At 35.1% G+C, this 26,145-nt stretch overlaps 1 protein-coding gene across 3 annotated transcripts in view; it reads right to left on the reverse strand.

Annotated features, from left to right (window-relative positions):
- The window catches only part of CHD1 (chromodomain helicase DNA binding protein 1), a 52,017-nt gene that overhangs the window by 19,340 nt on the left and 6,532 nt on the right, over positions 1-26,145 (reverse strand). For all 3 annotated transcript variants that reach the window (XM_084503517.1, XM_084503519.1, XM_084503518.1), the window contains exons 3-18: positions 15,896-16,100; positions 14,678-14,782; positions 13,405-13,472; positions 11,156-11,305; positions 10,596-10,864; positions 8,887-9,112; positions 7,954-8,054; positions 7,537-7,715; positions 6,323-6,450; positions 5,556-5,772; positions 4,851-4,940; positions 3,832-4,022; positions 2,800-2,988; positions 2,316-2,478; positions 876-1,028; positions 402-473 (exon numbers count right to left, since the gene is read on the reverse strand). In XM_084503517.1, the coding sequence (XP_084359643.1) occupies positions 402-473; positions 876-1,028; positions 2,316-2,478; positions 2,800-2,988; positions 3,832-4,022; positions 4,851-4,940; positions 5,556-5,772; positions 6,323-6,450; positions 7,537-7,715; positions 7,954-8,054; positions 8,887-9,112; positions 10,596-10,864; positions 11,156-11,305; positions 13,405-13,472; positions 14,678-14,782; positions 15,896-16,100 (2,506 nt within the window). The remainder of the gene's footprint in view (positions 1-401; positions 474-875; positions 1,029-2,315; positions 2,479-2,799; positions 2,989-3,831; positions 4,023-4,850; positions 4,941-5,555; positions 5,773-6,322; positions 6,451-7,536; positions 7,716-7,953; positions 8,055-8,886; positions 9,113-10,595; positions 10,865-11,155; positions 11,306-13,404; positions 13,473-14,677; positions 14,783-15,895; positions 16,101-26,145) is intronic.

A 26,145-nucleotide genomic window follows, 5' to 3' on the forward strand; every position in this document is an offset into this window, starting at 1 on the left:
GAGAAATGCAATCCTATTACCAAGAAAAACAATTACTCCCTGTGCCCCCAAAAAAGGAGAACGATTTAACTTGATCAAATGGAACGGCTTGTGTATTTGTAATGTTATATAAGCTATAAATCCTCTAAGCTTTAAAAAAAAAAAAGCTGCAGAGACCCTTATAAATTCACAAGTCACACAAAGAATCTTCAGAAATCAGTTTTTCGCTGTTCATCAAAGACACACAACTTAGTTCTGTGCTTTGCATTAAAGCTAAAATCTAAAAAAGTAGACCTTTCACTCTAGCCATGAACATTGGATTTTCAAACTTGATGCATTTCTCATTTTTCTCAACAGTCATTTTTACAGAACACTTCTCATATTTCTTGGGAAAATATAAAACAGGAAAAAAATTACCATACCTCTGATCCTTCTGCGTTAAAATGATCCAGTGCTTGTTTCCTCAATTCCCCTTTTATTGATCCATCAAGTCTCTAAAGAGATTGAATACTACAGTTTAAAAGTAATTCTTATGCTATATTCTCATCAGAGCAACTTGAATTCTCAACAGCCAAAACAGTAATGTGAAGGAAAAAAAGGAATGTTAATGCTTCATGTCATCTTCTTAATTCAAGGACACTCCTTTATTAAGCAAAGTGGTAAAGATCAGATAATGGCAGAGAGGCTGAGGTTGGCAAGGACATCTTGTCTAACACCTCTGCTCAGACAGGGTCCACTAGAGCAGGTTGCCCAGGATCATGTCCACTTCTCTTTTAATTATCATGGAGAAAAGAGATTTCACAACCTCTAGACAACTTGCTCCACTGCTCTGTCACACTCCGAGAAAAGAAAAGATTTTTCTTAAATTCAGGATTAAGACTACTAAGGCTTGTTACCTGGAAGGGAAACTGACGATACTTTAGGTACTCTGCTAGGATGTCCAGCATCCTCACCATCTGAGAGAAAATCAGAACTCTGTTGCCACGTTCTCTCAGACGAATCAGTAGCTTGTCAAGAAGGATTAGTTTCCCGCTGCTACGTATCAAATGCTATCAAAAGAAGAAATATGGATTACAAAAACAGTTCACCTCGATACTAGTAAGTGCTGCAGGTGGTCAGACATTCTTTTAAGGTTTGTCTTCCTGTCTACTGATGTGGGAGAAAAACAAAAACATTTGTCACTCCTTATAATATACATACTTTAAAATATGCATGATAGGACTGTTATTTGTGGTGCCTAACAGACTTTAGGTGGGTTACATTATCAAGACTTCTTGGTTCCTTTAGGAATAACTGGAACAGAAAGCAAATGCAGGATTTATTGTTTTAAACATTAGGCCTCTTTAGGTTGAGAAAGAATTTTGGAGAATGTGTTCATTCATAATTAAGAGCTAACAGAACTTATTAAAGCGGACCAAAGAAGTAGTTGTTAAAAGTCTGCAATTAATAGAAATAATGTTCGAGCAGTTATAAGGAATTTAATTTTGTATGAGGTAGATGTAGAGTGTGTCAATTTATAAATGACACTTCCTTTAGCTTTAAAAAAGGTTTCATATTGCAAGCTATCTTGTAATTACAATTGTCACTGCACAAACTAATATTTTGGGGAAAAATGTTTAAGTTACCAGAAGCTTACAGAAGAAAAAAAAAATCTGTAGAAAAAATTATGTTGATATAAATAGCATCATTGATAATTATTTATTTTTTTTTATCTGTTGTTGTGCTTCTGAGCAGTTTTGGTACAAATATTAATTAACATTTACTAAAAACAAACATTACAGCCCATCTCTGGTAGTAATGATAATTGTTTTCATCTGGAACAAGAACAACAGCAAAAAAAATCAGACAGATTTCAATGACCATTACTTTCATTTCCTTTCAGTTTGGTTGTTTGCAGGCATATCTGGTTATACAAAAAGCTTAAAAACATTCTGCAGATTGCTTCATGCTTTCATACAGATTGCTCGTGCCAGTCACCTGCGTTTCCATTTACCTGTTTAGCTTTCATCTGTTTAGCTGCTTTATTTTTCCTGGGTTTAAAATAGGTCTTAAATTCATTTTGTGTGAAGATGCATAGACTGTTTCAAACTATATCTTTTTTGTGCTGAGTGCAATTAAAAATTCAAAGATATTTTATTTAGTAGAGATCTGTCTAGTGTTCAGTTCCAATAAAGAAACAAAAATCAATTCACTTACCAGTAAAGTCCAGGATACATGTTTTTAGAGATCTTGCTCTTTCCTAATATTAAGAACTAAAAAATTGCCAGAACACTATAAAATTACAGTGCGCACATTACAAAAATAAATTCCCCGAATTAAAAACAAAATGACATTACCTGTAAGGCCTCCTGTTTATTATAGAATTCATTATCATCTGGTGGTTTAATGAGGTAGCAATGGTTACAACACTTTTTGAGTTCCATCATAATGTTCAGAAAGCCAGAGGTACTGCCTTTTGAACCTTTACTGAGGGCTTTATAATTCCTTGTTAAAATCCACCTATAATGTAAGACATGGTGTAAATAACCATTTGTGGAAGCAAGAAAAGCTCTCAAAATATAAACAAACTAAAAAAAAAAAAAAAAAAAAAAAAAGCAGCTCCTAGTGAAAATATACAAATATGCCAAACAACAGAAGCAAAATAAACAGATAAGACCAATAAACCTCTGCTTCACAGAACATTACTGTTGTGAAATCCTAAAAAGGTGCTTGATTTTTACTGTTTTGCCCTAAATTCAGACTGCATTATGAAAAATATTAAACCAGTAATTTGCATGTAGACATATCATTAAAACAATGAAATTTAAAGAAAATTGTTACTTGTAATATTGTTTCTGCAATGCACTCATTTCCATCCTCAGAATTTGCTCAACTTTTGCAGGTAAAGACTTTTCTACATCTTTTTTAACTCTTCTCAGCAAAAACGGTTCAAGCTCTTTGTGAAGACTTGCATAACCATACTCTCTTCCTTTGCCATGCTCCTCTTCAAAATCTTCCCAGGAGGAAAATCTACAATATAAAAAAGTAGTAATATTTAAGAAGAATGCTAACAAAATTTTAAAAAAAAAAAAGTATAAGCATTCCAATTTGATTTCTTCCCCCTCCTTTGTTTAATTTAACCAATTTCTGAATGTTGGTCTTTCAAGAAATTCCAAATACTTTGTATGTAAATAGAAGAATGGAAATTCCCAAACACTTTTACAAAATTATATTTAGAAATAAATTACTAAATGAAAGATTACATTGGCTTTGATTGCAAGACAATGGAATATTGCTTGGCATTTACAACATATCTGATAGGAATGTGAGCTCTACACTAGTCCTCATTTAACACTAGATCTCATTTAATCTAGGTACAAACAGAGGTCAATAAAAAATGAGATCAATACAGGAAGCTCACTGTATTTAAAATAAATGGGAAAAATAGCCACCTGACTGAAATACAGGGTATCAGGCAGCTTGGTACAAACTTGCTTCCATTAACAGCACTAATTAGTACTGTTAGACAAGACAAGAAGATATCCCTAATCTCACCCTATTTCCCCATAGTAAAGCTATACAGTTTTCCTCTTACATTAAGAGTAAGCCTTTTTTCTTCTGGGCTCTTACCAGTACACCTCAATCCATCATTCTTGTGGACTGCTCTAACGGTGAAGCAACTACTACTGGGGTTAATCAGCAACCGGACCAGCAACAGGACCATACATCTACATTGTACAGAATATTTAAACAATCTCACAGTATTATTGTCTACCTTCATTATTATACCATCATGTCTACAAATCATTACACTATTTCATATTATGAAACTTAACAAAATGTTTACAAGAACAATGCAAAACTCTTCCTTACTTTTCTGGCATGATGAAGTGCAACAAAGACCAAAGTTCTTTGAGGGAGTTTTGCAGAGGAGTTCCAGTAATAAGAAGCCGATGGTTAGACTTAAAGTCTATTAAAGTCTTGTACAGAAGAGAGTCGTCATTTTTTAAACGATGAGCTTCATCAACCCCTATGAATGCCCAATTCAGACCGCCAAGGAAAGACTTAAAGAAATGGACAACCGGGTGAACATTACACAGGTAAACATAGTATGCAATTTCTCACGTTTTATAACCATCATTTTCTTTTTTTATTATTTTAATAAAATACGGACAGCTGTATGTCTTTAGTGCTAATCATTGCTTTTATATTAGCCAGGTTCAAAGAAAGCATATGCAAACATCCCAAGAAAGTAAAAATCAAGTTAGAAGATGAGAAAAGGGCGCACAGTCTGATCCACATTAATTTTCATAACAGAAAAACAAAACAAAACAAAAAATAAAAACAACAACAAGAACAACAACAAACTACCAACCACAGAAGCTATAGACCTCTTCTTCCCAAACAAATCCAGTCAAAATGTTCTTCTCATTGTCTATAAAAATTTTCATATACTCTTAAAAGGACTAACGATAACCCTGTGTACTACTGTCCTGGACACAGTAGTAATACCCTACTGTATGCATAATAATGAAGAAAAGTCATTTTGGATTTCAAAGTTTTGTTTCAAAGATGTTTGTGTAATGGGCTGGATTCTTTTTCAGCTCTTTGATGATACAAGGAAAGTATAGCTCCTGATGGGAGGAGATCATTACAGTAATGCGAAGCTCAAGCAAACTAGAAGCATTACCTGCTTGATGAAATGGAAGAAGGCTGAAAGCCTCATCACACATACAGAAAGGCAAGAAGTGCTTAAAATATATACACTGTCCAAAAGTAAAATCCATCACACTCTACATCCATTTAATGACTAAAAACCCAAATGTGCAAGTCGAACAAGAGTTCTACACTGGGCAATGGTTTCATCTCCCTGAGAAAGCTAGTGAAATTACCTTATCCTTCAGCAAAATTTCGTATGTTGTCAGAAGTATGTTAAACTTCAGTCGTTTGGTCTGTGGATGCATCCATTCATGAGTTCTTATCTACAAAAACAATTAAGTAAACAGTAAGCTAGGAAAAAAAATTGTACCAATCAATGAGACATAAGCACTACAGCAATATAAATGTTTAAAGATGTTCAATAATCTGATCACAAAACAGAAGCACAACACATGAACTGAATTTCCACAAGACTGAACTTCCAAGCTGTCTAAGCACTCCAAACCACTTTGTTAGCCTCTGAATAAACAGCAGAGAATTTCTACGAAACGTTTTTTGCTTTAATAAACAAGATTACTAACATTCAGAAGACCGCTTAAGGAAAAAAAAAAAAGAACTTTTCAGAAAATAAATTAAGATTGTGGTTGGCTTGCATACATACTATTTTTATTTTATCTGCATAAATAATTACATGGCAGATGACAATTTGTTTTCAGGTGCAAGACTACATTTTTAATCCTGTTTATTATTAAGACGGATGGAAATATTTCATGCACATTTATATAGAATCATAATCTGACCTTTCAATTTGCATCTTAAGTGTTTCAGCAATTATTTGCTCACTCCCAACCAAAATATTGGAAATTAGTGGAGGATAGGAATATGAAACGAATGTGGTTTACAAATAAGCTTTTCTAATGATGAAGGGAAATACTCACCATATTTCTGCTGGTTATATCTCCTAAGTAAACTACAGCATTCATCTGAGGAGCCCAAGTTTGAATCTCTCTTTGCCAAGATGTCAAAGTAGAAAGTGGCACAACCAGCAGGAAAGGCCCATACAGTTGATGTTCATGAAACAGGTAGTTCAGAAAAGAAATTGTTTGTATTGTTTTACCCAGACCCATTTCATCTGCAAGAATACAACTATTCCCTCTAAAAAAAACAAAAACACACAAACAAAAAAGAATGAGGAAGAGGGGGATGAAGAGAGAGGAAGGGAATGGACAAGAAGACATTATTATCTTGAGTATAGAAACTACTTGTACAAGTTTTCAAGATTTTGTAACTATACATCTTGAAGAAGTTTATGAAGATACTAGTTCCTTAAATTAACAAAATTAACAAAAAGCTTGGAAGTATTCTTAAGGGGTCTATCTTATAAGTGTAACACTAACGTTGGCATTTCATAAGATTTTGCTTTGATTCTTTCAGTTTTGTAGTCTTAGTTATTTTTTTCCAATTGCTTTTTAAAAACATGACTTCTACACAGAAAGTGGGAGTACCAACAGCAGAGTTTAATTGTTTTTTGAAACCAACCATGTAATTAACTTCAGTAGCTTTAGTATTTCTTTGAGCAAAAACAGTCCTCTCAGGACTCTACTTTCAGCTTACTGTAGTAAGACATCTAGCCTCCATAAATATAGAAAAGAATAACGTTTACGTTTTTATGAATGCTTAGAATTTACAAACAAACTATACTTACTTGCACCACGAATGAGCAAGCCAATTCAATCCATTTAACTGATAATCTCTTAACTCCAAACTTTCCTGTCCTCCAATGTAAGATGGTTGCTTCTTTAGTGCAACAAATCTTGGTCTCTGTTTTAGAACCTGTCAACAGCAAACTAAACATCAGTTTTACTGCTGACTGCAGTTACCAGACTGGCTTTCTATAGAAAATGTAGTAGTAGGCATCTGTGGGATCACCAAGTCGTCTTCATCCACCACCAAAAACTAGGCCATGTGAAAATGAGTAATTTAAAAAACAAAAATTTGCAAACTGAATTCAGTTTGAATGGTCATCTAAATTCAACAATGGGAATTATGTTAACCCATTATTCACTCAGCTTACCTTTCACACAAACTAAAATACTAAACAAGCCATTTGAAAGCCAGTAAAAAAAACAGGGGATTAATCTATGAAAAGCCATTCTTAGTAGTAGATGTTTGTACATATATTGCTATGTATCTACCATCACTACTGTTCTCAAACAACCTTCAAGAACATTTTGTAATATGTAAAATACTCTTGATGCATAAGAAACTTTCACTTTTTTTTTTTTATCACTATGCAGTTTGTTTTGAACGAGGATGGCAGAAAAAACTGAAATGGCAAAAGTGAGAAAAAAATTGTCGATCATGACAAAGACAGTTTACTAGGTGAAGAAAAAAAATATAAAAGAAAATATAAATATAAAAGAGAAACAACAACAACAAAAAAAAAACAATAACCAACCACACATGACCTCCAACCAACAGACCCATTAAGTCTCCAAGCAATGGTCACCATTGAACCTCTGATTTTTCCCCCTCAGTTTTAATGACAAGCATGACATTACATGCCACAGGGTATATCTTTGACCAGTTTGGGTCACCTGTTCCATCTTGGCTATATATGTTCCCTCTCAAACACCTGCCCACCCCTGGCCTGCTTCTGGATGGAGAAGGGCACAGCGAAAAACAAAGAAGGCATGAACACTGTGCAAACACTGTTCAGCAACAGACCAAACAATTGTACCTTTTCTACATTAAGAAGAATTTGTTTACTGTAAGATTGGTCAAACACTGGAAGAGGCTTCCCAGCAAGGTGGGACCGACACCTTTGTAGGCCTGTTCCAACTAAACTATTCTATTCTAACTTTATCACAGCCAGAGCCAGTACAACTTATTATAAATCCATTGCATTTACATACTCACCTTGCAGTCCTTAAAAGGAGTGGTTTTGGATTGATTTCTGCTAAAATACTCATCAATGCGTGTCTGAAACTTTTTGGCAATGAGAGCACCATCTTCCCAGCTACATTCTGAATAAGGTAGACCCTGCCATTTGCAATAGTAGTCTGGATAACCAGCTGCTGACTTTTGATTTGAATGAGCTGTAGAAACGTATTAGAGATACCAAATTAATATTTTACTTCTGTATTTTAAGAATACACTCATTTTAGGTGATAAGACAACATAAATTAGCTTCATAGCACAACTTCTCTTTACCCAAAATTTGTTTTGAATTAAAAAATAAGTTAGTAACAGTCCACATTTTTAACTACAAATGCAACACACAAGCAATGAACATAAAATATTCTCAACGTTGCTTTCTGCAGGTTTGTAACATACCAATTATTCTTTCCACTATCTGATACTGCTTATGTAGATCATCTGTAAGCTCCTGCTGGCAGTTATAATATTCCACGTCTTCTGGAGAAGCATTTTTCAGCCTGCAATAGGAATTTATTTACAGCAATTATTACATTGTGTGGCTCTAAAACTATGAAAATCTAGCAACAATAAACCTCTGAGTGTAACCACCACAGGAATACTGCTTTGAGCATTTCTTTGAAAGGGGCTACAGCTCAGACGTTCCTACTACAGAAATGTTGCATCTGGCCAAGGTGCCTCAACATTAATGACCAAGGATGGTTGTCGAAAGACACAAATTCAATCACAATCTGATAATTCAGAATACCTGTCCTCAACAGCAAGTAGTATACTTTATAGGGTATTTTCAAGGAACCGTATTGAGGGTAGCTTATTCTGTAAGAATCCATCTCACTTAAGGTTGCTGAAAATATATTAAGTGTTGTAATAAGTTGAATACTAGAAAGATGACACAGAAATGTATGGATTTCTTCAATTCTTGAATTTCTCAGACTTGAACAGAGATTCAAGCCAAGAAAATTAAATTCTTAAAAACAATATGAAATGGCTAAGACACCAAGAAAAAATTAATCTATCTCTAAGGCAAGAAACCTGCATAACTGAACAAAGTTCAATAACAAATTCATTATTATTATTAAACACTACCCATCTTGTTAAAACTTAACTTATAAGAGATACATTAAAATCAGGTTCAGAAGATTATCTAATGGGATCAGGTTAAGGAGGCTTCAGCTTTCAAAGTTTTTGTCTTCCTGTTGTACAGACATTTGCAACCTTGCCCTCATGAAGAGGTAACAAGTCTCAGAAACATAACTGTTACAAAACAATTGTTATGGAACAGCCACATTGTTACAAAATATACAGCATAGAAGTCCTCATAAAAATATTCACCATCGTTTTGTTTCCTGATCTTTTTTCTTGTAGTTGTCCAGTTTCTTCATTCCTTTAACATTTTGTTGCTTCAGTGTTTCCTCAGTTTCCCAAGTGTTATGGATGTGTGACCAGCCTTTCCATTTAATAAGATACTGTATTTCTCCTGGCTCCTTTGACTTTTCAAACCCAGCATTTGGGTCACCATCTGCCTCAACTGCGTAGATAGTGGTTGCGGCACCAGTGGCTGAAAAAGAAACCATACCAGAATGCTTAATTAAGTGTGCAGTCATAAGTTAACCAGTAAGACAGCAATTACTGATGCTTTTATATAAGCATGTAACTGGACTAATATCTACAGTTCTTACGTTATTACATTTATTTGAATAATTACATAGATATGTTAATACATGCACAGTAGTCAGAATCGGGAAAAAAACAATCCAAACTTCTGTATGTAATCTATGACATCTAATCATTTCTCATGAGAATTTTCTTTGAATTCCTACTTAAATCAAAATGATCGCCAGGGAATGCTCCACTAATACTGCTTGTTGTCTTCTCTGCTACGTTATTCTCATCACTGAGCCTATAAAAGGCACTTGAGACATCAGTAACCTATTGCTTATGATACTATGAATCTATTTCTCCATAAATGTGTTCTACTCCATTTTCTGGCTTTGGAATCTTACCTGGGAAAATTATTAAGTACAGTCTGTATCACAACCAAACCATCCTAGCAGCAGGAAACAGGCTAATTTCTGTGAGGATAGCCAAGTAAGGAAATGAGCCCAGCAAGCTGCAGTGACCAGATAAAGCAACAAAGTGGCAACAACAATATAAAGCACAAGCAGCAACAGCATGTGGGCAGGTAGAATATAAGAAGCTTAGTCCAGAAGACTTTGAACACAGCAGCAACACTACGCACTCCTGGCATTGGGGCAGTATATGCTAGAATTTAGGACAGCATGGGAGAAGAGTTGAGAGGAAAGTGCAAGCTCTGAGACGGGTCAGTAATTTAGTGACTGGGTATAACTAATGGAGAAAAGAAGCTCTGAAGTGCAAGGGGACCATTTTATATATTTTTATTTAATTATTTACTTATATAGATAATTAGTCTGTTTTGCAGCCTCAAACTCAAAACAGAACTGCTGGACAATACATGACAGCAACTGATGGAAATACAACATGCCTACTACCTTTGATAAAAATACATCTAGAACTTCACGTGCAATAAATTTTATATCTATTTTGTAGTGATTCCGTGTATTGCATTGTATTGAGACAATTTGTACAGCAATAACTGAAATCACAATCTCAGTGGTTCATCCTTCCTAACAGTCTTTCAGAGCTCAGAGCTCAGGCTACTGGTCAGCAGACTTGTCTGTCTTGTCTGCTTTCTCCACTCCAGTAAATACAATTTATACAAATCAATTACCACTGAACTGTACAAACAGTGGTGTAAAAATATGATGCATATTTATACAATATGAAGCTCTCTTCTTTTTATTTATTTTTCCTTCTGCTTAGACTTTCTTCTACATTTTACTTTGAAATGCTTAGAAGAGGCTTTAAAAAGGAACATCTTTATGAATGTGAGAAACAAAAGAAGATGACTCTCTGGCGTTTTAAAATGATTGCTGTTTTTAAACAGCAGAGACCTACAGCTAAGAATGCTGAAGTTGCACTACAATGCACTCCAGTATCTTAAGAACACTGTTAAAAATTACCTCCTTTTCGGCCAACTCGACTATCCATAAACTTTTCTATAGTTTCAAATTCATCTTCTTCAGTTTGTGGGACATCTTCTCCACAAACTTCCAGCAAATCATCAGAATCTGTCTTGGTTTCTTCAGCTTCTTTGTAACTAATGTTGACTGTTGCCTGGCGACGAGATCCTCTCTTATCATAATCCTCCTCCTCATCATCATCATCCTCAGATGAATCAAGTTGCCTCTTTTTCTGTCCTGCAGTCTTTTTCCCACTTTTTGGCTTAATTCTTCAAGACAGTAAGATACAACACAACAGTGGCATATCAAATTGGACAACCAAAAGTCTTCTGTGATACTTTCTGAATACATGTGTTTCTCGAATGCACAGTTACAACACTTTTAGTTACAGCAGACAGGAAAAGGCATTCAATACAAACTACTGGTATTAGTAATATCTTTAATAGCTTAAAAATACATAATTTTTAAATATACATTAATGATTTCATTTGCATATGTATTAGCGGTACAATACTTAACTACTTGTTAGACATAGTACCAGAGAAGAAAGGACTTCTTACCTGCTTGGAGGTTTCCGGCTTTTGACCTTGTTTTTTGGCTCATAGTCAGATTCACTTTCTTCACAACTACTTTTATCCCCATCTTCCTCTGATTCAGAATCAGAACCAGTTCCTGATACTGATCCTGACCCTGACATTTGCCAGTCTTCGCTGTAAAATCGAAAGAGAAAAGAGTAACTCACTTTGTTTTTTTAAAAACAGATATTCAACCATAATCATCTATTGTAATTCAAGCATTCTTCACAGAAATAAAAGCTATTTTAGCCAATGGACAGAAAGTTGTAAAAATTATTGTCATAAATGATAAACAAAAATGCCCAATGGCTTCAAAGGGAATTGAAATAAGTCTTCCATTACCAAGAGGTAGCAGTAAAATTCAAAACAGAAAAATCTGGATTTCTACATAAATTTCAGCTTGAAGTAATGAGTTAAGAATGACATTAAGAAACTTAGTAAGTCTAACTAGAAAGATAAATGTTTATTGGAACTTACGCATGCTCAAATCATAAAACCTTGTCATGTACATTCTGGAGAGTCCTGCATTTTCTAATACCTATGTTCCCTGTGCCTCGGGAATAATCAGCAGCTTTGGCACAAAAAACAGAAGATAATGCAAAAGCGGATTTGAGAAACATGCCAAAAGATTTGAACCACAGCACCTGTGAGAGGCACTGGCTCCCAAAAGCTCCCACTGAGTTCCTAAATCAGAACTTCACAACCAGACAACATACTATGAATAAGTCACTTGTGACTCTGAGCAGCAGCATCTCCTTGTTCCTGCTTAGCTGTGATCAACTTTGCAATAGAGAAGATAATGAATAGTACATGTACATTGCCTCAGACTCTAACTGAATATAGGCAAATTAATCTCAGTATCTTCATAGAGAAGAAAAAAAAAAATGGTATGCATTGTGGAAAGGTTGCTAAATCTAACATCAGGTTTAGGTTTCTTTGACCAAAGTGCTAGAGCAGTACTGATGTTCATCAAAGCTGAAATATTACCATAAAAATCTCATCCATAAAATTCCAGTAAGGAAGCCTAGGAATCAGTGCTTTGACCTCTCTCTCACTTCGATATGCATTAGGTCCTGGCAGAAACTACAGTCCCATTGTTCTGGTCATCAAAGACTTACATATGTAAGCATATCGTACAGATGGTACAAGGGCAATGGCAAGAAATCATGACTTATACTTTTTCTGCAAGCAGTAGGTTAAAAAAAAAAAAAAAAAAGAGGGAGAGAGAGAAGTCCAAAACATACGTCTATTTGGAAATACAGACCACAGATATAAAACACAATCCTCTTGGCCTTGATCAAGTTACATATTGAGAAATCTCTGATCTGCACGACATCTAGCAACTGCAGACATACTTGTTCAGGAGAATCGTAGGGCAAAATCAAAGCACTAAATATATGACGGATTTGGTTATTTGTTCTTAAACATAAATATGCTTCTTGTAATGGAGGTTGTTATTAGGTGCACTCAAATTTTTAAATAGCAGAAGACTATGAATAACAACTCATCATTAGAAAAGTACTATTTTGCATAGTTTTTTTGCCCTTTTTCTTCAACTACCATTTCATGAAGACAATATAGCAGCAACCATGGGAAGTGCAATGATTCATTAATTGTGAGAAGAAGAATGATACAACAGTTCATTTTCTACACAGCATTCATAAAAACCACAGGTCACTATGCCTATTCACTTCTCATTGCTATATGCCATAGTATAATCCTTCTCACAAATTTTTGATCTACTTAACTGATCTGGCAGAACAATTTCAATGAAACTTTGTTTTCCAGTCAATAAAGCTAATTACTGTCAGAAATATAATAACTGTTGAACTTTTCAGAGGAAAAAAAAATAGAAAAAGTTGGCACTGATTAGGAGATTCCATCTTTAATTTTATGAGACAACCTAAGTAGATTCCAATTCCTACAAAAACTTTTAAGGAGGGCCTTAAACTCAAAAATATGTTGCAACAAATTATTTTAAAAATAAAAGCACTAATGAATGTTTTTGAACAATACTGCAGACACTTTTGCTCAGAAATGAATATGATATAGATATTTCTTTAAAAGTCTGTGTTTTTTTTTTAATATTCCAAAATGTCAATCAAAACTGAGAAACACAAGAACAAGAATTAGAAAAAGAACTTAAGCATTTTCAGTGTGGAAAATAAGGCATCAGTTATGAGTACACATCACTGACAAACAATTATGTGGTATTACTTATGAAAATATCTTACTCTTTATGTTTTTTCTTCTTGGTTTCACTGGATGAGTCATCAGCAGAATCTTCACTACTGGATGACTCCTGCAGATGAAGAAAAAAAATATACCATTAATGACAATGACAAGAACGAAATACTTCTAGTATTCAGTTCCCACATTCAAGTTGACATCATATTGTTCATCCCCCTGTCTTCATCCCCCAAAGGGACTAATATAGAAGACTAAGATAAGGACTGCTGTTGTTGTAGTATCTAACTATCTATGAATATATTGTGCCAGCAGAGCTCTACGGAACATCATGAAGAAAAGCCTTAAAAAATAACTATTGTGCCTACATAAAATAAAGCCATGGCTTCAGATGCTCCAAGTTCATCAATTTGATGGTTCTACCAAAAAAATAACAAAACCTCCTAACCTTTCAGAGCTCTCCCACCTTCTATAATCTTTCACATTTAAACTCCATTTTAAGAAAAATCTGAAAATGTGTTTGTTCTTCTCTCTACTCTCAGAAAAAGAAAAAAAAGAATCTTCTAAAAATTAGATTTTCAAAAAAAATTTCATAGGAACAAACTTTAGATCATACAGCTGTAAATTAATGTTTTATTGATGTGAGATTAAGTTAACAATGAGTTGCTAAACCAGACAAAAACAGATCTAGCCAAATAAGTGTGACCAGTGTAATATTTCCAATGAAGGAGAAAAACCTGATTTGTAAGTACCATTTCACTGTCACTAGCCTCCTTAGAAGATATTCCTACTGCTCAAAGTCAAGTTTAGCCAATGGCTTAGGTATTAAAATATCTAGAATTCAGGTGTGGTTCTTAGAATACAAGAATTATTTTGTAGTAACTGTACAAAAATATGTAGTTTTATATTCCATACTGAGTTTTTGAAAAATATAGCAGCTACATTTCCACTGAAAAAATAGTTGAACAATTTTCTAGCATTTTTAATTATCTTTAAGAAATGCAATAAGCCAAAAATACAATACAAGGCAGTACAGTGTGGCTTGAAAATTTTGTCCATACATCACAGAATATCTACTTGAAAATACTCATAAATCTAGGCTGCTATAATTTTGGCATAACTCATCTGAAGACAAGTAACTAGAACTATTTTTACCTTTCCTTATAAAAAGGTCAGTTATTTGAACATTACTTTTACAGGCTAGGACTATAACACGCACTTACAGAATACAGCTTGGCTCAAAAAAAAATGTTGCCTATCATATAAGACAATAGAACAGGCATGTTTACATGGTAAATAAAACTAATGTATATTATTCACCTCTTCAGAAACACTGTCTGATGATACTGCCTTTTGCTGTTGCTGTTGCTTCTTGAGCACTGCTGATCTCTGTACAGCAAGTATACTTGGACTGGACTTCCAAAACTGAGTAGGAATTGACATATAAGTCAGTTAAACATACTGAAACTCAAGATGATCATTATTACGACTAATCTCAATTTTATTAACATTATTTATACCACTACAAAATACTGCAGACACTAATAATATTGGATACCATTTTAAAGCAGTGAGATTTCCTGAAAACAGAAAATTATGTAAGAATTCTTGAGATAGTTCCTTCAGTAAGTTTAACAATAGTTGTGTAGGCATTGTTAATGTAAAACATTTATAAAGAAAATTTTTAAGCTGATCCAGATAAAACTGTTCAGACTATTTACCTGGTATGTTTTTGTTTCATATGGGAATAGTGAAATACACAAATAAAAATATAAAAGACAATCCATAACAGTCTTAGAGTTTTATACAATGATTATATTATTGCCTTTCGTATCTATAGTATTATATACGTATAGTACTATAATAACATAATACTACAAAACATAATGTATATATGTATATGTATATATATGTATATGTATATATATGTATATGTATATATATGTATATGTATATATATATGTATATGTATATATATGTATATGTATATATATATGTATATGTATATATATGTATATGTATATAGGTGCTTATCACCTAAACAAATCCATACAACAGAGGAGAGTGCAGGTAATTTTGGCCCACTTGATTTAGGAGGGCAAAACATCACTTTTTCCTAAACATAGCAAACTTTTTGATACAAAAAGCCATCTCTATGTAAGCTTTAATTTTTTGTATGACTATTTATTGATACAAGGAAACTAAGTATTACTGGAACAATATAAAAATAGAATTTCAGAAATGGCAACATTTCATCTGACTTTGCCTTTGGTAAGGTTTAAGTAAGTTAGTGCTTCTGCATAACAAAATTTACGTAGGCATCTGATCCAAAATACCTACACAAGTGAGAATTTAAGAACATCAATTCAAGTACTTGTCATAAGAAACTGAGACCAGTATTTAAGACAGCTGCAGTACATGCAATTAATAACCAATTAAATTAAAATCTAAACATTTTTCATTTTAAATTAACATCTCTCTGAAACAAGAACAATGCTTTTTTCCCCACAAAGACTTCATTTGTATATTTTGTTTTACCTCAGTTCCATCAACTTTTGGTGGTTTAGCTTGTACTTGTTTCTTCTCTCTAGATGTGTCAGACTCCGATTCTGATTGACTGCCTGACTCTGAACCAGAGTCAGAGTCACTGCTCCCTGACTGGCTGCTACTTCCATCGCTACTGCTTCCAGAGCTTGAACCAGATCCAGAACCTGATGCTGACCCAGAATCATCATCTGATCGACTGCAATTACAAGACAGGGGGACATGACAAAGTGGATAAGGTACCTAAAAACAAGTTACTTTGACTTCACCTACAAACCAGCTATTACATTAGACCAGATACATGGGTAGCACACAAAAATACGGAGTTGCTTGAATAAGATGAGATGGATAAAGGTTAAAATAAATAAGAAACAAGAATTCAGAGTTTAATCAGATATTTTTTTCTGAAACCTAAAAAAGCAAGGATTAAAACAAGAATATTCTGATTAACATGCAGAGTCAAGTGAGAGAAATAAAGGTGATACCCATGTTTCTCACCTACTCACACTTTCCACCCCCACATCCAAAAAATGCTTGTTTAGATCTATCAATTTATATATAAATACACACACACACACACACACACACACACACATATACACCTTTGAACGGTAAGTATACTTCACAGGTCTTTACCTGTCTAACTAAAATATAAAGAATTCTTGATTTTTTACAGATCAGCAGCCCCCCTTATTTATTTGTTTATTTAAAGGAGAACACATCTCTTTAAAACAAATGCTACAATCTTATTTTGTTAAAAATAAGAAAAGTACAATTCCCTTTGCGGACAAACCTGGATTTGTCACTGATTATAAGACTCAAAACTTAAAGTGCTGAAGCACTTTCTTTATTTTTGAGCCTCCAAATTATTCCACCTAATTTTTCCACCTGCAGTTTACACCAGATTTAACATACTTTGAAATCACAATATTTCAATATTTATTTTATGACCATTCCAAAACATAAAAACTTTTTTTTTTAACAACTTCATAAAGGTGCCAAGCTAAAACTTTAATCAGGTTAATATTACTGTATTTAAAGGATATCATGAGGAAAAATATTGTAATCATATCACCACAGAGAAAATTATTTCATTTTATGTACACATTAACTGCAAGCATTGGAAAAGCACTGTAATGACATTGCCAAAATCCAAAATGATTAAAGCCGGTATCACAATCTACCCCTACCTCTGTCAGCGCAATTTACCTGGCTGACAGTCAGCTGGGAATGGGTATACCTCAAACAGCCATCTGCACCTACCCGCTTTGAAACAAAAAGAAAGAAACAAACCATGGTGAAGCTTCCTGGTTCTGAAAAGGGGGTTGGATATGGAGAAATCCAATGCTTCTGGGCTTCCTCACACTTGTGGAGGAGAAAACTATGAAGCTACAAAGCTGCTTCCAAACTTCCCTTTCCTATCATAGAAAGTGGATTTCCAGGATGGTGCTTCAATTCTAACCTGACCTGCAAAATAAAGCAAGGCTGCCTCTACAGAAGATGACCAGAGTTTAAACTGTTTACCAGAAATTAAGGGCAGTCCGCCATGATTTACTGAAGAGAGTTTAAATAAAATAGTGTTCTTGTACACAAATATTATCTTACCTCTAATGCTGGTTAAATTACATTAAATTACAGTATTACAAGCATGCTATTTTATTACAAACTTCTGCAGCATTGTATCCTCGACCTGTTAGAGCAGGTCCAGAGGAGGGCCACAAGGATGATCAAAGGGCTGGAGCACCTCTCCTATGAAAAGATGCAGAGAGAGTTGGGGTTGTTCAGCCAGGAGAAGAGAAAGCTCTGGGGAGACCTTAGAGTGGCCTCCCAGTACCTAAAGGGTGTCCCTCAGGAATGCTGAGGAGGGACTCATTTGTCAGGGGGTGTAGTGACAGGACAAGGAGTAATGTTTATAAACTAAAAAGATAACAGGTTTGGATTAGATATCAAGAAGAAATTCTTCACTCGAAGGGTGGTGAGGCACTGGCACAGGTTGCCCAGAGAAGCTGTGGATGCCCCATCCCTGGAGGTGCTCAAGGCCAGGCTAGATGGGGCTTTGGGCAACCTGGTCTGGTGGGAAGTGTCCCTGCCCATGGCAGAGGGGTTGAAACTAGGTGGTCTTTAAGGTTCCTTCCAATCAAAACCATTCCATGATTCTATGATTGTAAAACAACAGTGTAGTGAGATGCTGTAAGTACACGTAACAAGAACTGCAGACATTAGCACTAACTACAAATGAAGAGAAAAAGAAGAAAATAGAGAAAACAGAAACGTTGAGAGACAAGTAAATACCAGACAGACAAGTACATGACAAAAAGCCAACAAAAATGTGCAAATTCTAGATAGTCTTGGAAGAGAGGAAGGAAATCAAATACCTCAATGCAGGACAAAGCTTGCTCACAATTTTCACATGGAGAGCAATAGTAAGGCAGATTATCCTATTTAAGAAAGATGCAAAACACTGTGCCACACGGATGACAATCAAGTCAGCTTTCCAAAGAGTGGTAAAATATATCATACAAAGTAACAAAGTTCTAGCCACAGGTTCGAAAGCACATAGAGCCAAAGGCAATCAAAATAATGTACCTCTATTCTAAGGTTCCATGGAGGAATTTGTTTCTAGAATAAGCCATCTAAGGCCAAACAACTTGCCAACATTGTGAAAAATGTGTAATTCCACTACACGTTATAACAGTGGAGAGGTCAAAGGAAAAATGTATTTCCAGTTGATTTAGATAAGTAAGAAAAAATTATGTCAGTCAGATTCACAGCTGATGGGAAATTTTAAGTAATTTGATGTTCTCTGTGATAAGCACGTGGCAAGTTCAAAAACAAAGGGACTGTGAGAATAAAAAAAGTCTCACAGATACTGCTAGTTGCTCTGTAGTGAGATATTAAAAAAAAATCCAAATTGTTTCCTTATGAAAGGATCAACTAAATATCACTTAAGCTCTCTGTTAAGTTAAAAAAAAACATCAACAGGTTCCAGAGTTGTCTAAGAACGAATTCCATTGAAGCTTATTAGCAGGACCGGCAGAGTAAGAGTTCTCTCATAAACCCTGCCTCTCACAATAAACTGATTTGATACTGACATGAGCAACGTAGTATGACTCAGTTGCAATAGTAACTACCTGATGAGTAAAAATCTTTAAGTCAATATTCAACCCATTTACTAATAATATATGACAGTAAGAGATTTACAGCTTGAAACAAAAGGATGGGTAGAAGAAGAAAGGAGGTTACAAGAAAGAAGAACAAATAATAAGGTTCGTAACAACTGATTTGGAGCTTTGCTAATGATACCTTGCACGAATGACAATGCAGGATCACCAGTGACTCATTGGTACATAGAACAGAGAAAAACAGTAATATAAGATAAAAGGCTGTAGCATTTTATTAAACACAGTGGAATAAAAATAAAAAAATTAAGACAATACAACAAGGAGATGGGAAAAGACAAAGTGACTACCAGCAAGTAATTTTAAATTACGGAAAAGATTGCAATTTGCTCTTTTAAAACTAGTAATGACTTGGTAAAGCATTTATCAAATCTTAAAATGGTATGGAAGTATTCATACACATTTTTTAAAAAGTTCTGGATTGACTAGTAAAAAGCACTATGGGAGTTCAAGTACGTAAGACTAGGGTATAGTGTGCAGAGCTTCAGAGTTTACTTCAACTCTAGTCATCCAAATTAATGCAGATGTGTGAAAATACACTATAACAAAACCTCACGTGCACCATATATTCCCAGAGGTCGTGATGCAACTACCACACATTAAAAAAAAAAAAAAAAAAAAAGGGTGAGATGAATAGATGTGACTTTTTTTTCTACCGATGTACAGAGAACTTAAACTGTTTACTAGCCACAGGACAGGTATAAATGGTAGGCTCTGAAGGCTATCAATAAACATTCATTTCATCTCATACTCTCACTGCAAAAGATTATCCATTTCAACCCTGAGCTTCAGTATAATTTTGACTTGGAGGTGCCTCTATGAACCTCTATGAAGACAGTACAATAACCGAAACCCATCAAGTTCTCTTTTGCAAAGGAGGTAGGGAATGGCGTAATACACGAGTAAGTTCTGCATTAAGTAGAATTGCATATGCAATGAAGATAAACCATGATGACACTACGCTGTCAAAATATAACTAGAAGCACACTGAGGCAGTGGCCTCCAAAGAAGTGCATACACAACCCAAGGGGTGCTCAAGACAATCCATGGGAAAACACAAAGAAAATGCTAGAACTCCTACTTCTTTTTCATCTAAAGAAAGAAAAAATATTTAAGTTTTACAAATATTTAATATATAGATTGCCACTGGTTCACTGACTTCACTAAGTCTGTATGTCAGAGGGTCACATACACTGGTGTCCTGAGGAAGAGTACGTGCTCCACGATACAGAGGGATGACAGAAGTGGCCTTCACTTTCATTTGCCTTCTGTGTATGCACGTAATGCAGTCTACGTGCACCTGTTTAAGTGGATTTATGGATTATATTACACAGTTCTAACCAAACCAAGCCTTACAAAATGAAGAAGTGACTTAAGAGTTCCTGCAAAAGAATAATGGACTGATGATAGATAATACTGTAAGGACAAGTGAACAAGAAGAAAATGACAGAGACAACACTTCTTTAAGTCAATCACATTGCAAGGTAAAAAACAATGACAGTCTAATCAGATTTGACCAGAAGTTAGCCAAAAGGAAAAGACAAAATTATCAAGAAAACTATCTCAAATATGTATTTACGTCAACTATCATTAACAACAAACGTCACCACAAGTTTATAGAACGTCTTGAGATATTACCTAATGATATTGTGAAGCCATCACAATTAGCAAGATGTTTAAAAACTACTAGAGCAAAAAACTACCAGAACAAACCTCCGTGACTTTTTCAGTCATTTTTCAAGTGACGCAATACTTGAAAAGCGATGAGACATGCTTGCTAGAGAACCATGGGACAAAACCATGGAGGAAAGAGGGGCCAGGCTGGACGGGGCTTTGAACAGCCTGGTCTAGTGGGAGGTGTCCCTGTCCATGGCAGAGGTTTGGAACCAGGTGCTCTTTAAGGTCCCTTCCAACCCAAACCATTCTATGACTCTGTGATTCCATTCTCAACCCTGTACTTCACATAATTTCACTAAATCTCATGATAAACATTCAGAAGGCCTCTTTTAAGGTTCCTTGTTTAACAGTGAAATACTAAAAGCCACAGACTATTGGGTCATTTACTTCCTGCTGCTGTAAAAATTGCTGAAATAATGCACAGAAAGCAATATGGTGACAAACTAACACGCATTCCTTTGTCAGTAGATACTGCTGAAAGATGCATAGAAAATAATCATGAAGATTTGAAGACACAAACACTGGAATGAATTATACAGAGTGCAAGTTTGCTAGATGTCTGGATGAAAGTATAGATGTTTCTAACATCTCATCTCATGGATTCTGTTTCAGTGATGAAATACATTAACTACTTTTTTTGAGAACTACCAACGGAACTACTACTTACTTCTCAAAAGTAAATGAACTCCTTAATAAAAATAATGGAAAAACTGTGCTAATGTAACCACTGACGGAGTGGCTGCTTTGACTGGAATAAAACAAGGATTTGGTATAAGGGTTATAGAGATAGTACCATACATGAAAATCATCCCCTTTATCAACTACAGGCAAGCCATCACAACAAAGAATTTGGAGCTAGAACTGCACAAAGTGCTGAAGGATGCCATTAATGTGGTTAATTCAATGAAAACAAGACATTACAACACTTTGTAATGAGGTGGGAACTGACCATAAAAAATCTTTTGCATCACAGAAAGCTTCACTAGCTGATGGGAAAGTGCTTAAGTGTGATGAATTTAGGCTAGTTTGTTGCATAATGAGCGGTCACCAGTACTATGCTAACAAGCAAAATCTTTGAAGAATGTAACACTTGTGTATCCCTTCAGGGTAAAGGTGAAATTCTAACAGTAAGTGAAAAAGCAGCTGCTTTTTGAAAGGAATTGATGCTATAGAGAGCATTTTGAATACAAACGTCTCAAAATGTTTCCATTATTATGTGATGATATAGTGGGGTGCATTAGGAAGGCTGTTGCCAGCAGTTAGAGAGACGTAATCCTCCCACTCTACTCAGCCCTGGTGAGGCCACATCTGGAGTCTGTCGAGTTCTGAGCTCCCCAGTACAAGACAGACATGGAGCTGCTGGAGACAGTCCAGTGGAGGACTCTAACGATGATTAGGAGACCAGAGCATCTCTCTTACAAGGAAAGGCTGAGAGCTGGGCCTCTTCAGCCTGGAGAAGAGAAGGCTGAGAGGCGACACAATCTAAAAAGAAAATATGTTTACTTTCTGTAAAACATCAGAAGTTAACAAGTAACAACTGAGAAGCATTTCACTCTCTTTGCTTTTAAATTTGACTTTAAATTTGATGCTACATTAAAAAAAAAAAAAAAAAAAACTGTATGACAGCCAGTTTAATTGCACTAAAGAAACAGGACCTAGGTTCTATAATAAGGATGTTAAAATATAAGTTCTGACAGATAGTAGCTGTCAGGTACTCATAACACCTTTGTCACCTTCCTTTCCACATTTGTGGGCTTCTTTAATTTTCCCTGCATTTCTTGTGGCATGGTCTACTACCAATTCCTTCTAACTAAAGAGCGTGAAATATTATCTGATGTAGTCTAAGCAGTGTCCATAATTTTTCTAATTTTTTCTCACAATCAGTAATGCTCATTAGTGCAAAGTAGCACTGCTGACCTCCACAAAATTCATCACCTGAACTGACACCATTAACTACTGAGATTCTGGTATCAAATCCCTAGGAATAGGACACAAGGATCATTAACACATTAACACTGAAATATTTCCTCAACTCAGAATACTGTTATAATTACCTGTTACCTAATGCTGTTATGCAAATAATATCTCAAACAGCAGCTCTGGTTTTCTGCTCATCAGCACTCCCCTTGCTTGAAAAGAAACACAAGTGCCCTCTCTCTCGCCCCCTTTTCTTCCTGTACAGCCCAGGGTCATTGCCTTTGCTTAATATGCTTTTATTGGAAACAGTTCAGCAAAAGGCAAAAGACAACGCCATACTCACCATGCTGTAGACACCTGAAGTAGCATAAAAGAAGGGTTTGGGTACAACACAACCAGCTTTTTGCATGTGCACCTGTATCCTTTTTTTCCCCTCTTCCAAAAAATCCTAAATGAAACTAGAAAATAGGAGGAAATCTCTGCTATCTTGCACCTAGCGTAAATTAGAACACTAATGACTTTTCCTTACCCTTTCTGAATATGGTCAAGACAGAGACTGTGCTGGACAATCCAGAGTCATAGCCTGCTTTCTTCTTTCAACTCTTTCCACAGAAAAATCATCCATACCTTACACATAATCAGTGAAAGAGGCAGCATACAAGGGTTGACTCTCAGTTGACTTTCTTCTGGGTTTGTCAGTTTACCCTAACCCACTCTACATGCTACTTCCCTTTGCTCTGGTCTTGCACTGCTGACCTCCTAACCAACTCTATCCTGTGGTCTAACTTGTTTTTTTTTTCCTACCTTCTTTACTCAGGAAGGCGCTTCCAAGCTACAAACATCAACAGAAATTAAAAACACTATCAAGACTAGAATATAATATGCTCATGGAAAATAACAGGGTTAGGCAACAGAAGCTACAGAACAGAGGTTCTGTTAATGTAATCTCTAAAGACAATATTCATTAACTTTAACTGCAGAAGAGCATTTGTGCTCTTCCAGGCACTTAGCTCCGCTACTTAAAACCGAATTCCTGCTTTTGTAAATCTCTTTTTTAAATTTAAGAGTCTTCTACCCCTTGCTCCAAGCAAATTATAGGTATTACTTGATGATAGATGAGTAGGGGCAACAGTAAAATGAAAACAGCATCATGTGATAAAAGGTATTCCTTAGTAAGAAATCATTCATTACATACACTGTACTTTGTTCTACTGAAAAAAAAAAAATAATAAACAAAGACAGCAATACACAGGGTTGCACAAAACAGTTACTGGAGCATCACAGGAATATGAAATAGAAGCAGGTGTGATAAATAAAGCAATAATGGCGTTCTTTTTGGTATTGCTTGAGTGAGACTCCTTCTCTACTATGCAAACAAATCACAGCAATGACGACAAAGTGAACACATAGCAATAACCTGCAGTAGCAATTGTATACATTAAAAATGAACAGTGTATTCTCACGATAGAATTTCTGTGTGAAAAAGTATAGTTTCATGCATGCTGACAAAATGAGGTCAAGTTTATAAAGTGTACTTTTCAAAGTATATAGTCAAGAAGCCTCTCTCACCCCTCGTCCTTGAGTCAACTAACTGCATTTGTATAGTATCAATGTCATATCTGATTTGGTGTGGAAGTCTGACACTGTGACATTTTTGTTTGTTTCTAAAAACACTAAACAAGCAAACAACAAACAAATGAACGAAAACAAAACACACTGTCTCTAGGTACATCCAATATATTTAAGCAAAAATGCATCCCTAAATGCAGTTATTTATTTTCAAACTACTTTGCAAGAAAAAACAACACAGCTTACTCAAAGTACAAGACTGAGTAATTTTTGCACGTGTTTTTTACCGGCTAATTTTTCAACCACCCCATAAATATCTGTGAAATGAAACTAGAGAACGCTTTGGAGAGATAACAGGCCTAAAAAGACAAATCGTTAACACCAAAACAGAATAAAACCAAGTATTGCGTCACAGAGTCATTAGATCTTTTCAATACCCTTACATTTAGCTTCAGTAGCTTACCCCTTAAAACAAGGTCCATCTGATATGAATGCACAGTGAGAAACAAAGACTGCTAATTCACAAACAGCACTTGGAAGCCCTGTGATGAAAAGCAACACAAATTATGCTGCAAAAGAACTATCTGAGCATTCAGACCTCTGTGTGAGGGCTAGGTTAACAATGGACCCAAGAGACAACAATTTATCACTGCTGATTTAGAGTGCACTCATTAGGTTAAGCTTCCTTAAGAGAGTCTTCTGTTTTATAAACATCAGGAAACAGAGTATCAATTTAAGCAAAATAAAAGTTCAGTGAATTCAGTGAATTCATTGAAAAAGTTCAGTGAATTTCTGCAGGGTCTACCAAAAACATGTGAGATGATGGTGGACAATTATTTTTTTTATTTATATAAACCAGAAGTTGAAGGAAGACAAGCAATTAGATATAAAAAGCCCAATCAGAATGAGCAAAAGTAATGTTAAATGCCAAAGTTTTAAAACTTAAAGTTCACATTTAAGTTTCTTCAGGGAAATGTTATCTAAGAGATTTAAAAAAATAAAACAAAACAACAACCACAAAACCACTTGTACTCAATTTGATTTAGATGCATAAAGAAGAATTACCTTATTCATCAATACCAGTAGAAAGCAAAAGGGACAATAAGTACAAGGTTCAATCAATCAAACATTATTTCCTGTCCTCAGCCACTAGGAAGCCCGAACTCAACTGTATTTCCTGACAAATGCCAACAACTCAAAGGATAATAAAAGATACGTTTTATTTGTACATAGTCCCATAGCCTCTCTCATGCCACTACTATAAACTTTCCCCAAAGTAAAGGTATCAAAATTGTATTCTCCATCCACCAACTTTCACCTCCGTGAACCACATCACAAGCCTTTCTCTTAGAGCCACAAGTCAGAAATATTAAGAGCACAAAGGATTTCTGGGAATGCCTCACAGGCAGGAGGAGCTATCAGTGGTTCTCCAGGCCAGTTAGGTTAGACAATGACTGCGACATAGTAAGCTCTGCAGGGGTCTTAATGTCAACTCTACACCACATACACAGTGAAAGCTGTACTGTGAATTTAGAATTTCTTCTTTAAACTGGAAAGGTTTCCAGAAAAAAGAAAAAAAAAAAAAACAAACACTTTGTATTTGATATATATTCTGTCTGAACTTTTTAAGATAAGCAAAAAAAAAAAAAAAAAAAAAAGGTGTTTAACTTAGATTGGGATACCTTATCATGCTTTAGTATGCTTTATTCCACAAAAGATAATTCTTGATAGAATGGCAACTTACTAATCAAAGAGCATATTACTGGTAATAGAAGAGAAGCACTTACTGCTTGCCCTTCACAATTAATTCTACAAATAGTTTGCTTATCATTCGAGAATTTTTGTTGATCTCAGAATTTTCCTGCACTAAAGTATATCTTTACATGCAGTTACAAACTCTGT

The sequence above is a fragment of the Aythya ferina genome (assembly GCF_964211825.1).
Source record: "Aythya ferina genome assembly, chromosome: Z".
Lineage (NCBI taxonomy): Eukaryota > Metazoa > Chordata > Aves > Anseriformes > Anatidae > Aythya > Aythya ferina.